We start from the raw sequence: 14295 nt of genomic DNA, 5'->3' as shown, positions 1-14295 counted from the left end.
TCGTAAGGCTGCATACTTAATCGGTGAAAAGATGAGGATAAATATTAGTGGCTAAACGATGAAGATCTATCCCAACACATATGATACAGACAAACATTCAAAATTAATCTATTCTATTTTAAAATAATAATTTGTGTTATGAAGATCGTTATTCATTCAACAAGTCTTACATATTTTTTAGGGCTGTATACTATATACGGAATATGCAGTACACGCATCATATATCAATCTAGATGGTGAATTTGGAGGTAACAAAAAGGGAGGAGCTAGATTGTCCATGCAAGATCATCATTGTTGTGCAAAGCAACAAACAAGCAAGCACTTGATGGTTGGAGGGCGGTTTCCGATCTCTGCAATCCACTTCATATTTTCACACAATATTGAATCGGTGTGGTTTCAACACACGACAGCCAATGACTCATTGGACCCAATGTGCTAGGTCAAGTGGCTACTAACTAGTGTGTTGGAGTTGGAATGGTGCTGTCTGGCCTGACTTGATCTAGAGTGGGCAGGAAGTTTCAGCTCAATAGACTAGCAAGACTTATTAAACAATACAAAACGATAAATCATGAAAATTTTAATAAGCTGAAATGAATGGTTGTGTGATATTTCTGTTGCCCTGAATAATTTACAAAGAAAACACGATTAAGCAAGGGTAGCCCACCTATTATATTATTTCAAATATGCCGTGCATGATTTATTGACAACGTTGGCTTGACCAGCCTTTCAACAAGGTGGTGTGGGGGCAAGCCCTAGACCGTTCCTAGTGTGATTAATTAGCTTACTTATTATTGTACATCCCCGTTTACACTAGATAGGTATCCTGTCTCAACCTTCTAGAGATATAGAAAAAGACCCGTTGAAGCAGAGTTCAGATGTAGAAGTCACTCCTTATAGGTGCAAGCTTTGGGTCAAGTTGAAAAAGCCAATCAAGGTTCAATTGGGTTGTAAAAAATAGCCAAGACAATGCTCTTCCTAAGCATCAATACATTTGATTGCAGAACTAAAACCCACTCGAACTCCAAAATTTCAACCTAAGCATAATGTGCGTTGGGCTAGATTGGTTCGAGTAATGTCTGGATTAGGGTTTGTTGTGGGCTTAATTGTGACTATAATTGCAGGTATTCAAATTGTGTTCAGGTTGGTTTTATTTCCTAAAGTTTGACCTAAATTCAACATGATCTAAAATCAGTTGACATTTTTAAAACAAAAATCCGGCACAGATTACATATGCTATGGTCCTGGCCAACATGAAATACTTGTTGGATTGAGGATGAAATTTGTTTAACCCGGCCTAATTTGCACTACTTTATTCATGCCTAAATAGAGCACCTTTAACATACATTTTCTTTTATTTTTCAAGTCACATAATTGATATGTTAGGGAAGGCACTTAATTTTCCAAGATTAAGAACTTTATTGATTCTCAAATGTAGGACCTTCTTAAAGTGATGGGTGCAGAGGCTTGTTAAATTACAAAAATTCTAATTTTGTATTCTATTTGCTTATTAGCAAGTTGAGGTATAGACATGAGAATACTAGTCTCGCGACATGATATACTTAAAAAATCATTTACTTTCACTTTGTGTGCAAAGAAATCAGGATAAAATTTCAGGCTACGTGTATTTAATAGAAGTTTTCTTCTTCCCACAGTTCTTTCACAAGATGTGTGATGGCACCTCTATTTTTCATTCATTTATCTTTTAAGTTGGAGAGCTGCTTACATGGATGCCGTGCATATAGAAGCAAATGAAATAATTTCCTAATTATAGCATAATAAATAAAAGACACTACTTATCTAAAAAAACATTAAGTATTTTCTTTTTGTGCATAGAATAAATTCACATATAAATTAAGCCATGCACTTCTTAGGAGAAGTGCAAGCAAGACAAAGAAAGCGTAATACCATTATCCATTACAAAATCATGTAAAACAACAAAGCATATGCAATAGCCAATGAGACTTAAGAGGTTGTTATCCGACGGTTGGCACCCCTTGCTATGGTTGCTATACAAAGAATTTGTCGCATCTCTTTAAACCACGGATGTCTTATTGAATTACATGTACTTTGTCCAAGTACACCATATCTTATAATATGAGAGTAAATAAAACATGTTGAGATGATATGTATATTAACTCTGTTAGAATCAACCTATTAACTGATGCATTTAATTTGCTTTTCCAAACAATAAGATGAAATAGATGCTTACCCAATGAGAAGTTAAAAAGCCAGTACCACTCTTCAGTTCCATACATACCGAACCAAAATTCTCGTTCTGATACCTTGTATTGAAATAAAGTTAGATTTTATTGAACCTACCAACCCACAGCCACACATGGCGGGCCAAAGACAGTTATGTGTTCGAAGCATAAATTCTTTTAAACATAATTTCCAACTTCTGAGAAGTTCCAACCAAGCAAGGGTTGAAGTGGGTTGGTGGACCTCAATCCAACTAGCCCAGAGCTAGCTGATTTCCAAAGGTTGATCCATGTATTAGCATCCATCTCAACTTGGGATTCAATTACCATTTTTTTCTCAAGAATTCAATTTTAAGCCATTCGACACAAAATTAAAATTAGCTCAAGATTCCGGACCTAGCTGTGTAAACCTAGACTCGTCTTAGAACCATCCTGATCCACTTGGTTCAGATGTAGGTCTAATTCCAATACAAATCTCATGCGGATTTAACCCTACCCGGGTCCGACCCCACAAGCTTAGGGGCCAAGACAGGCGGGTTCGGGATCACCCCCAAAAGGAGCTCACCGGGCTATCCTGTAACACCATGTCACACCGTCCATCCGGTGGACCCGTGGACCCGTAGGGAGCCTCCGAGCCCAACGGTTTACCTATCGATGGCGAAGAAGTCGTTGGAGCCTCGAGCCTTCTCTCCCGCCTCGCACCCAAAAGCCTCCGCGCCCGCCTCTCCTCTCTCTGCTCTCCGATTCCGAACCCTCCTCTTTTCCTAGTGCTTCCCTCAAATCACCAAATCCCCTCGCTCTCCTCCGCCGATCGCCGCCGGTAGCTCCCGTCCCCGATCCGATGGGCGCGGGGATCGATCCGGCCTGGGAAGGCTCGATTCCTCATCTTCCTTGTGTTTACCTCGCCGTGCACGAGAATTCGCGTGGCCGCGAGGCTGGACAAGGAAACCAGAGAGAAATTCTACGGAGACCTCGCCATGAGGGCGTCGCACAACAGCACGGGGACGGGGAGCTTCGCCGATACTTTATTCAATTAGATTTTCCCATTTTCACCAACAACCTCTGTACGTGGCTTTTTAAGCTTCAAGTTTCTGAAGATAGGGTTTTGTGCGATCCTTCGGAAATAAGTTTTTACCTAGACTTTAAATAGTTGATCAGATGCAGAAAGATTCAATATTAATTTTTTTTGTTGGGGGCGCGGGGGCGAAGATCTCTTCTTGGTAGGTTTATTTGATATGGAAGGAGCATTTGCTTCAAGAGGGTTAGTTGGTGATTAGGGGAAGAACGGAGGCTGGAATTGAAGTTTAACATATGTATATAATGTCATGGGATTGGAAACAAGTTTCACTGCCGTCAGTAAACTTTCATTCTTGTTTTTCTTGGCGTCTAGGTTCACATTGATCTGATTGGTGGCTGCCTGCTTTTGGAGTGAATAATATTGCAATATTACTTCTGTTACTTTCTCAAAAAAATGAACTTTGTTGTTTGCGTTGAGAAATTCTGTAAAGTTGGTTGGTCTGTTTTTTGACCTCCGCTGTCACAAGCAATAGAAACAACAGTGTCATATTTCATCAGGGTGTCGTGACATTAGTATACTTACTCAGAAGAAGAGACTCTAAACATAAGAAGAATCGACAGTAAGAAGTAATTGTTTCATATTCTCGTTATGCACCTTATTATTAAAACCAGATGCCATAATTTTCTGCAGATAAACTAAAGGCTAGGAACACTAAAAGAAATCTAGTAGTACCATTTGTAGAGCTCCCCTTGGTATAAAACAACATTGACCTCGCGAGAAGAGGGTGCAACGATATTGATATCATTAATTACCACTGTAGTATACAGCCCAGCTAGAGTTTCTAGTTCTTCAATAACTTACACATGCTCCTGGATCATAATCAAGAGAGAGAAGAAGAGGGGTCATCTCTCCATCCTCCAGGGTTGCTAAAGAAATATTTATTATGAAATTCTGAGTTTACAGTATGTTATTAATGAAAATATTGGCCTACAATGGTTGTTTTTGTTAATGCAATTTGTTAACTCCTGTCTACTTTGAAATTGTTTAATCATGTAGTTTTTGACTTGTCTTCTTGAAAAAAGCACATGTCGACCATGACATCATCCGATTTTCTTTATTCAGCTCATGCAAGTATGATTAAAGCATGCCAATCTTAAATGTGTTATCATCAGAGCTTGAGTTCTACATTTTGAGCTTAGTTAAAGTGATTGTTTTGGTCATATTAAGGGCTGATTGGCAGTACTAGTTCATTTTTTGAACTGTATGTTTATTTTTTGGGTAAGCAGACCCTTTGCTTTAAACTTGAACGTTTTATCATACTGATGCCAGGTGCACGATTCATTATAACTGATTTTATTTTTTGTGCTTTCCTGCATTGAAGGTGGAAGCAATCCATAACCTCTTTGCAGTGCTATTCCTTGCAATCATTGGCATGCTTATACATGTGCACTTTCTTTGGAACCATGCTGCTATACTGCTCGCATCTGTCATTCTGGTTGTGATAGTTAAAACAGTTCTGGTAGCCATGGTGATCAAGGCCTTTGGATACATCACCAGAACATCATTTCTTGTGAGTATCACTTATAGAATATTTTGATGGAACTAAATAATTGTTGATCATATAATGATCAAGCATCCCTCTTCACTTTGTTTGAACTCAAAGGTGGCTGTGTCGTTAGCTCAAATTGGAGAATTTGCTTTTGTTCTCTTGAGCTGTGCCTCAAATCTGCATCTCATTGAGGTAACTTTTCGCACCCTCAAATGATTGCGCATCTACATGATGCTAGAATTTTCTTTTTGTGCGATTTACTACTATCTTTTTTTTTTTTTTTGATACAATACTATGTATTTTTTTTTAATAATAGATAGTTAGGTATTGAAGTACAAATATAACATTTTTATTTATTTTAAAATTAGTCCTTAACATTCATCAACAGAAGTTTATAATATAGCAGTTGGGAGCAGAATCTTTAAGGAACTGTTACTGATGGAAATGTTTTATAAAGACCTATATTTATATGGCTGTAGGGTGTGTTTGGACAACTAAATCATGTAATTCCATGATTTGCATGTTTTTGGAAATTAAGTCCTGATTTTGTGATATTGGGGGCTTAATTGTTCCATGAAAATACCCAAGAACATCCAAAAATTACAAATTTGTAATTATCTATTTTTTAGAAAATATCAAGACTGTTCCCTCCCCCGCCCCCCACCACACACACACACAAAATAAATAAATAAAATAAAGGTTTAAAGTTTATATCATGGAAAAGAATAAAATCATGATTTGGAAATTACAGACCTCCAAATATAGCTATGGTCCTTGTCTACATTGCAATACATGAAATACCATGTGCTTGACAGATAACATGTTTGAGCTGCTGTAATTATCAGTTTTTCCCTTGTTGTATAATGGGTTCTATGCGGTTTTTATAAGATTTATGCTCGGTTCCTCCTTGTTCACTTTGATATTAGTCTTGCTTTGGTAGTTTCTCATTTATTTAAACATATGCTTTTTCCTCTTATGCATGTGTAACACCCGGCCCATTGGGCCTTAAACTCAAAAGCCCAAAAATAAAAATGAAGAAGACTCCCTGTGGGAGTCTTCTTCCACCATCGACGACTCCTAATCAGAGTTGGAAAGGCCGCCAGGGAGGAGTCAAACTCCTCCCCTCCGATTCTATTTCAGGGGGAGATCCTTTTTCCTTCCTCCTACCGTGAAAACTCGGAGCGAAACGGCGAAGATCGTCAGAAATCCTTTTTCCCTTCCTTTTTCCTCTCCTCTCTCCCTTCCTTCCCGTGCCAACGTACACACTCGCCGGCGATCGGGGTCGTCGGATTTTGTCAAAATAAAGGTTTGATTTTTTTTTCTAGTTTTGGGAACACCAGTGGTCGCCGCCAGCCACAATTTTGGGTTCCTTTTGAAGACGATGCACTATCCTCCGGCTGCCAACCATTCCCATGCCGATCGGCCGTCGGTCAGCCAACCTTATGAGGGGACCTCACGGTCCCCTGTTTCATCTGTTTCACCCATGGGAGGCCACGGGAAGAAGAAGGAAGAAAAAGAAAAAAGAAAAGAAAAAGAAAAAGAAAAGAAAAAAAAAAATAAATAAATAACAAAATAAAAATGAGAGAGAGTTTCTCTCTCTTCTCTCTCTTCCTTCAGTCTGAACCCTTATTTTCTCTCTCTAGAATTAGACTTTCTCTTTTACTTTCTCTCTCTAAAATTTTCTCTCTCTAGATTGCTTTTCTCTCTTGATAGATGTTTCTGTTACAAAGTTATCTTTCTAAGATTAGCATAGTGAAAAACTTCTTTTGATTATTCTGATCGAGTTTAGTGAAGAGTCTAATCCTAAGTAGAGTTTTGATCTGTGATTTGTTAGATTTAATTTTGAAATAAAATTAATACAAGAATATAATTTTGGATAATAGGCACTGAAGAATCTCCTAGAGATTAATCGATCTATTCGTTCAGTAATCTGTAAAAGATAAGTAATGAATCATCTTCTCGAGATATTTCATATTTTTTCAAAAAATAAATAATTATTCTTTGAAATTATGTATGATTTATGAAATTGTGTTTTGAACGAAAAGTGATTCTAAAATACTATGAGTTTATTGATTATGCATATGTTCAATAGAAATTATGATATGTTATGATACAAAAGTGTTTTGATACAGATCGGATTTATGCTGTCAGCCTAATTATGTTTCAGTGGGCCCCATTAATGGGGATTATACGTTGGTACTCAGTGGATCCTGCCAGTAGGGGTTGTGCACTGGTATTTAGTGGATCCTGCCAGTGGGGCTTGTGCGCTGGTGTTTAGTGGACCCTGCCAGTGGTGATTGTGTGCTGGTATTTAGTAGACCCCGCCAATGGGGGTTAAACGTTAGTCATAGACGAGGCTGTTGAGTTATAAGTGTTTTAATTCGAATCGGATTTATGATTATATTATATGTGAATATTTGAAAGGATTGGATTTACATTGAATTAGCGTGAAATATATTTTTATGTTTATTCATAGCATTGTTCTTGAAAATTATATAAATATCTGAAATATCTAGTTGAGATATTTGTTACTTACTGGGCTGTCTAGCTCATTACCTTTATTTTTTATTTTTCAGATTCAGATAATTAATTGTGAGCGTGGAAAATAATATTGGGACAGCTTTTAGAGGCGAGATTTAGCATTGTCAACTTCATTGAACTTAGATCTATCATTTTATTTTTAGTGAAACTTTATTGGATGTAAAATATTTGATTTAATTATTTGAATTAAAGTTGAATAATAATTATTTGAATTTATTCCGTCGTGATGCATTGATATCGTGATGAGATGTTTTGCATGCTTGTGGAGAGAGTTCTTCATAAGTATGCGGCAGTTGCCGCGACCTCCTGCTCGCGATCTCGGGCGGGGGCGTGACAGCATATTTTCTAGCTAGTCCTTGTTAGGTCTTTCAGACTAGCAGCCACTTACCATATTTTGATACAGGGAAAAATGTATCTTCTATTTCTGGAACTACAGCTCTTAGTTTGGTAAGCTTTTCTCCAACATCAATCTCCCTATTTGATCAGAAGCCTTTTGTTTTCAAGGTTTATATGTATTTAACTGTTTTCCGTTTGCTGTAGGTAACCACTTCTCTCATGTTCAAATTAATACCTGCTGTGATGCACCTTGGCATTCTCATGCACTGGTTTCCTGCAGAAAGCAACATTAGAATGAGATGTGTTCACTTGTTATATGATTTTGACTGATAAACTATTTAGTTACTGATGTAAAACCAAAACTTGGTTGTTTGCATGACCTTCATATGGAACTTGAAAAGTTCAAGACTTGACAATTCTACAGTGTTACTGGATTTTATAATGGTCTAGTGGGAAATGGACGATGACAATAACTTCATGCATTTGATCATTATCCATATATTCATATTTACATGCTTCTTTTAGATTTGCTGCTGTCTAGTATGTTGTGTGCTGCAAATTGAGCTTTTGTAAGTATTGACGTATCATACTTTATATTGTCATGTTTTTGAAAGTTAATATCAATTTTCTCCTTTTAGGAACAGGTTTTGAAAAACTTGGTTGTGACTGTGAGATACTGAACGAAGTATGTTTTTGCCTAACAAGCTGTTCATTTCTAAACTTGCCTTGTTTTTTCCACATGTTTTCAGGATAAAGCTACGATGCTTGAAGCTTACAACGGAGCACTCTATTATCAGTTCCTTATATCTCATTCAATTGGAGCCTTTATTGTCCAATTATCCAGTCTACATTCCAATACCAGAAATTTTAACCATGTACAAGGAAATTCTTTCATCGATGGGTAAAGAAGATTCGGCTGCCTGATCAATCTAAGGATGGGAATCTGTAAACTAGAAGTAGCTGCCACATATTTGAATTGGAAATATGCCGAATGGATTCATAATGGCAAATGATAATTTGTCATTTTATTTGAATTGGTAGATGAGGGATTAAAAGGGTTTGTCATAGTCCATTGAGAAGGATATGGTGTATCAAACTATCAAACTCCTAGTACGATATTATGAAGGCATGGGATCAACGAGTGATGATCCATACATGAGTCATGTCGGAGTTGTAGCAGTGGAGGCTCTTTTTTATGGATCTTTTTTATTGTAATGTTGGAGGACATTTATACCTGTTAACATGATAAATCTCACTTTCATTCATTCATGATCAGAAAGTGGTACTTTTATTGCCCAGAATCAGTCCGTTGGATTGTAATAGATGTCCTCGTGTCATAGTATTGGTTTTTTAGAGTGAGGTTTTGAAGTTTGGCTCTTTGTTTTAGTGCACATGTTTGAGTAGGCTATATTATCACCTTTTTTGTTTGAAAAGCTCTTTATTTTATGAGTGGGACTACATGCTTTATATTAACTATTAAGTATTTGAGAAAAAATTTATGATTGAAAATGAATGGTGGATCATTTCAAATTGTGAGTCTAAACTTTGGAAGATAATGTATACTCTAAAGGGTATCTTAAATTAAAAATTTGTGTATTTGATGCTCTAATAAAAAATCAAGCAGATTAAACCTAAATGGTCTAGTTATGATATTGTATTTTAGTAAAATCTAATTATCAAAATCTAATAAATTTAAATGTATCAGTATTTTAAAAACCTCGAGATAATGATTACTAAAGTGATTTTCTAATTTATGAATTCTATCATGTATTTTCTTATACTAGCCCAATTGATTTCATTCATTATGCTCATTTATTGCAAAGATTTGGACGAGCAAAATGAGTTGCAATTAAGATCTTCCACATTAGGATATGCAATTTATATAACCTATCACCGATTTTATAATATTGAATTTTTTATAAGAAAGATAAAATATTTAACATATAATCTCACCCTTGCTTATTTATATCATAACAGCTGCTGCTGCCATAAGTCTCTCTAAAGCTGCTATAAGTCTAACAGAAGAAAATGGATTAGTAATAGCAAAGTTACTATAATACAAGAAAATTGGCTATCTTTCAGTCAGGACAAAGGCCATTCTAACGCCCTTTTTTTCGTCATAATCAACATCAATGACTTAAGCTAATTATAAAATTCCAGTAAAATAATGATCTTATTATGAGAGTAAAACGGCTGATAACGGTTTGAGCCAGGGACTTCTTATGACGAAAACCTTGGATCCCAATTCCCAGGACGATAGGGCAAAGACTTCATAAAAATCATAAAATAATAATAATGATAACAATAATAACAATAAGAACAGAAGAGCCTGGCAAAGGGCACAGTCTTCGATAACTCCTCGCTTACCACGTGATATCAATAATAAAAAATATACGTAGACTCGTTCAGCTCGTTTAGTTACCGCGTATATAGTTTATCCTTCGAATCTACTACCGAGCTCACCAAACTCTCTGTATTACCTCATCTCGTGTATAAAAAATTTATACGCATTACAATGATCTGCCGTTAGTTGTGCTGTTGAAGCATCACCGACCATAAATCTTTTTTCTGCATAGAAGCTTCTGTGCGTAAGCTTGCAAAGATAGCATTGTGCAAGTGCACTATGTGTGTGGCCTGAAGCTTTATTTTTTACCCCGAATGCTATTATTACCATGCGTGGCAGCTGGCAGGTGTCAGATAGTGGGCCCCACGGTTTTTGTTTTCCCGTTTTTGCCTTCGCCAATTGCCTACCACAATCGCTCCCTCCAGCTGTGGCCTGCGGACTGCCGTGGGTCCGTTCACGTGATCGAGCGTCCATATAGCGGGACCCCACCACACCCAGGCCCATCTACGCGGGCTCACACGGAACTGACGTGGATGTGGTGCCATGTGGGTGTCTTTTCCGGGGGCGTGCTTCTGGGAACATTGGAATGGAAGGAGGATATGCGCGGCTCTCCTCTCTTTTTTTTTTTTTTTTTTGGGGGATGGGTGTTATTCCACTAATTGCTTCCAGAGATCTACTTTGTTATCCTGTTCCTATGAAAGATAAAAAGACGATGTGAGGCCACTGAGTGGCCGATCATTTTTCCATTCACTTAAAAAAAACGGTGCTGGACTACGTTAGTTAAAATGGTTCGCAGAGGAGACTTCTGATTTGGGCTCTCAGTTCAAGGAAGGAGCGCCTGGTGCGTAATCCAAATAGAATACGGATTTCTTTTGGCAGCACCAACGGCAGCAGCGCGAGGATAGAGAATGGAGGAGATAGAGAGAGAAAGGCTGACACATTGTCAGACGACTTTCGCTGCTCACACCGTACACACATGGCTTCCCTACCGCCCCTCTCGCATCTCGATCGCTACCGCCGTTATAACGGTCGTTGTTTCAATTTAATGCGGTATATTCTTGCCGTTATCCAACGGCTAGTAAAATTCTTGTTTACACCACCATTTTATAGATGTGGTCGAGTCTGCCTCATCTTGAAAATGCAATCAATTCAGACTTAGTAATCTAAAGCTTGGTTGCTTCCAAAAATGACTAAATAACCTCTAGATTCTAAATTGAGATATTTTTACATCATGATATCGATTGTAGTATATGATACATTGCACGGTATATAGCCAGTAAATATACACGCATGAATATGAATTGTGCATATAGGTGGTATGCATTATTTATTGAATATCTATCCTACGATGGATGATCAGTGTAATATATTTCATACTGTGATAATAAATCTTATCATTATTATTATAAATAAGTACAAGTGAGTAGTATGTTACATAACTCATTTAATTCAACATATATTTTATTTGTTTGCATAATCTATTTGTTTATGTATTTCGGTTGTGCCTTGCGAGATATATAAAGATGATATTAGAAAATTATAAACAACACTATCTTTGCATTCAAATACCCTGGGAACAACGAATAAAACATGGATCACAAAATTCACCATCCAGCCCGGACAGAGACTTCTGCTGTCAGTAGACTTTGGCCCTTCAAAGCAGTGTGGTTTACCTGGCAGTCTTTGGGACTACACCATCCTGCAGCTTATGGTAAGGCCAACAGCACCCATGTATGGCATCCTATGTCTCGTGATCCGTGAGCTAAAACAGAGAAAAAAATAATTATTCCTTGTAACAGACCGTTCTGCCTTCAGTAAGGGATTCCTAACACTCCTGGGGCAAGAGAAACGTTCCACTTACATAACGGCGTTATATAAACCTCTCCTCAGTCCTCACCCCTAGTTCCCTGCCGCCATATCTGACAGCTATCCATCCCACAATTCCCGTCTTGTCACTAAAAGCAACTTGGTTTTGAGGCCAAGAAGAAGTATTCAGCCTTGTTGCCTTTGGACTTCGGAGAGCAAAAGAGAAGCGAAGAAAGAAGCGTTCTCTCTGCTGCCTTGTCATCTTTGAACCCCATCTCTTCCAACGCGTGTGGATGTCCAGAGGATGGCTGAGGAACAGAACCCAGCACCACCACCCCAAGAAGAGCAGCAGCAGCATAGCCTACTCCCACCAACCTCCAAAATCCCTCGCCTTTCATCAGATGCCTCAGGTACTACTTTGCTTCCTTTTAATCATCACTATACTCTCTTTCTTTTATCTGTATTAACTTCCTTTCTTCTTTGTTGGTGTTGGGTAGAGTTGATGATGAGATTATAAGTTTTCTAATGGATGTAGGGGTGGTGACGATGGCGGCTCCATCGCCGCTGGGGCTGGGGCTGGGGCTGAGACTGGGGCTGGGGGGTGGTTACAGCAGGCCGGCTTTCACTTTTATGCAGCTGCAAGAGCTGGAGCACCAAGCGCTCATCTACAAATACATGGTGGCGGGCGTCCCCGTCCCGCTACACCTCGTCCTCCCCATCTGGAAGAGTGTCGCCGCCTCCTCCTACGGCCCCCACCACTACCCCTCTTGTAAGCACTTCTTCTTCTCCCTTTATCTCCAACCTTTTTTTTTTTTTTCCTTTCCTTCTTACTGTTGGCTTCTTTGGTTTGATTGTGTTCATTTCGTGCATCATTTGATTCTTTGGTGGTCCTTGTTTTGGGATTCTTAATAGTTGAGCTCCTAATTAACTCATGATGGAACATCTTTCTTGGAATAAAAAGTACAGGACTAATACTATAGCGTTGATTGATCCGTCATTTTCCTTCATATGTACGTAGCTCTTTCCGTTTTCTCATGTTATGCTGAGAAAAGGAAAACACTAGTTTGGAGTTTAAAATTGTGCTCAGTAACTCGGTTCTACAACCTTTTTTTGGAACATCCAAATGCTTTAATCAAGTCCTTGGGGTTTTATATGGTTTTTAGAGTCTGTTATACGCTTTAAGCATAAACTACGACCTTTTTATGAGGGGTTTAAATAACAGAACTGCTTTTTCTTCGCGTTTTTTGAATCTTTATTTTCTTGTAAGCTTCGTCGATTCTTGACTCTTTTGGGTTGGCTCAACAACAGTCATGGGGTACGGGAGCTTGTGTTTCGACTACAGGAATAGCATGGAGCCGGAGCCCGGGCGGTGCCGGAGAACCGACGGCAAGAAGTGGCGGTGCTCCCGGGATGTCGTCCCCGACCAGAAGTACTGTGAGCGCCACATGCACCGCGGCCGCAACCGTTCAAGAAAGCCTGTGGAAGCAGGAGCTGGAGCAACCGCCGCCGCCGCCTCCACGGCCACCACCACATTGCAAGTCGAAGCCAACAACAATGGTAGCAACACCATCCCCACCACCACCTATCTCTCTATCGCCATCCCGTCCGGCGGTGGGCTCCATTTGATGCCCACCACCAACTCCAGCAGTAGCAGCAGCGGCGGCAGCAACAACGTGTCACCTCCCAGGCTTGGCTTCTCGCCCACCAGCGTCCTCCAGGGCGGCACCGCTTGTAAAACCGGGCCTTCTTGAGAGTTGCGACCCCTCTCTCTCTCTCTCGTTTGTCTTTTCTTCCTTTTTTTTATCTTGATGTGAGTGTTGGATGACACCAAGGTTTGTTTCTGGTGTGTCTTTTTGGAGATAGAACCCCAGGGGCTGCGACCCTACCGAGCTTCCATCCAATGAGCCTCTTCTTTTGTTCCATTGTCCTAGTATGGCCAAAGACTGGTGTGAGTTGAGTTCGAAATGGTGGTGGGCTTGTTTTGAAGCTTCCAGTCTCTTTTTTCCTGTCTCAGGTCATTGAGCTCCATGCAGTAGCTAGCAGATAAAGGTGGTGCAGCTTTTTCACCATAACATGAAACGCATACGATATGAATGTGCTAAATGCTAAAGAGAGGGAGTTGTTAATTATTGGACTCAAGCCTGACTCTAGTCCAAATTGGATTCGATTGATTATTATCGAGCTCAAATCAAGTTCGAATAGTCCGAAAAATTAAGTTGGGAAACAGAGGAAGTTGTTAATTATTGGACTCATACTGTATGAATGTGCTAAATGGTAAAGAGAGGGAATTGTTAATTATTGGACTCAAGCAGGATTCTAGTCCAAATTGGATTCGATTTGATTATTATCAAGCTCAAATAAAGATCGAATCGCCTGAAATATTGAGTTGGGAAGCTTGCCAATTTATTTAAATTTATTTATATTTTTGATAATATTATTTTTATTTATAATATATGGTATTCAAGAATGAGTTAATATTCAAGTCCAGTTGACTCTGTTTTGA

At 38.8% G+C, this 14295-nt stretch overlaps 2 protein-coding genes across 4 annotated transcripts; both read left to right on the top strand.

The window, feature by feature from the left end:
- The first annotated feature begins 2798 nt into the window (after positions 1-2798).
- LOC105054174 (K(+) efflux antiporter 4) lies at positions 2799-8911 on the top strand. Of its 3 annotated transcripts, none has more exons than XR_012135521.1 (5): positions 2799-3262; positions 4598-4786; positions 4880-4957; positions 7342-7753; positions 7847-7941. XR_012135521.1 is itself a non-coding variant. In XM_073246138.1 (5 exons), exons 2-5 carry the CDS (start codon positions 4649-4651, stop codon positions 8564-8566), a joined length of 486 nt encoding a protein of 161 aa, XP_073102239.1. In that variant the 5' UTR covers positions 2807-3262; positions 4598-4648; the 3' UTR covers positions 8567-8911. The 3 variants fall into 3 exon arrangements, 1 of the variants encoding a protein (XP_073102239.1); XR_012135522.1 differs by having other exon boundaries at positions 2804-3262; positions 7710-7753; XM_073246138.1 differs by lacking the exon at positions 7342-7753 and adding an exon at positions 8392-8911 and having other exon boundaries at positions 2807-3262.
- A 2966-nt stretch (positions 8912-11877) lies between these two features.
- Positions 11878-13778, top strand: LOC105054175 (growth-regulating factor 12). Its single transcript, XM_010935621.4, has 3 exons — positions 11878-12202; positions 12328-12561; positions 13101-13778. Exons 1-3 carry the CDS (start codon positions 12097-12099, stop codon positions 13541-13543), a joined length of 783 nt encoding a protein of 260 aa, XP_010933923.1. The 5' UTR covers positions 11878-12096; the 3' UTR covers positions 13544-13778.
- The last annotated feature ends 517 nt before the right edge of the window (positions 13779-14295 follow it).

This window comes from Elaeis guineensis, chromosome 11 (assembly GCF_000442705.2).
Source record: "Elaeis guineensis isolate ETL-2024a chromosome 11, EG11, whole genome shotgun sequence".
NCBI lineage: Eukaryota > Viridiplantae > Streptophyta > Magnoliopsida > Arecales > Arecaceae > Elaeis > Elaeis guineensis.
This window is presented reverse-complemented; position numbering and strand designations above follow the sequence as displayed.

Coding starts and splice junctions, on each gene's coding strand:
- LOC105054174 (XM_073246138.1), top strand. CDS start 4,649: ATGCTTATACATGTGCACTTTCTTTGGAACCATGCTGCTATACTGCTC. Junction 4,787..4,879: donor TCACCAGAACATCATTTCTT/GTGAGTATCACT, acceptor TTGAACTCAAAG/GTGGCTGTGTCGTTAGCTCA. Junction 7,942..8,391: donor GAAAGCAACATTAGAATGAG/ATGTGTTCACTT, acceptor ACATGTTTTCAG/GATAAAGCTACGATGCTTGA.
- LOC105054175 (XM_010935621.4), top strand. CDS start 12,097: ATGGCTGAGGAACAGAACCCAGCACCACCACCCCAAGAAGAGCAGCAG. Junction 12,203..12,327: donor CCTTTCATCAGATGCCTCAG/GTACTACTTTGC, acceptor TAATGGATGTAG/GGGTGGTGACGATGGCGGCT. Junction 12,562..13,100: donor CCCCCACCACTACCCCTCTT/GTAAGCACTTCT, acceptor GCTCAACAACAG/TCATGGGGTACGGGAGCTTG.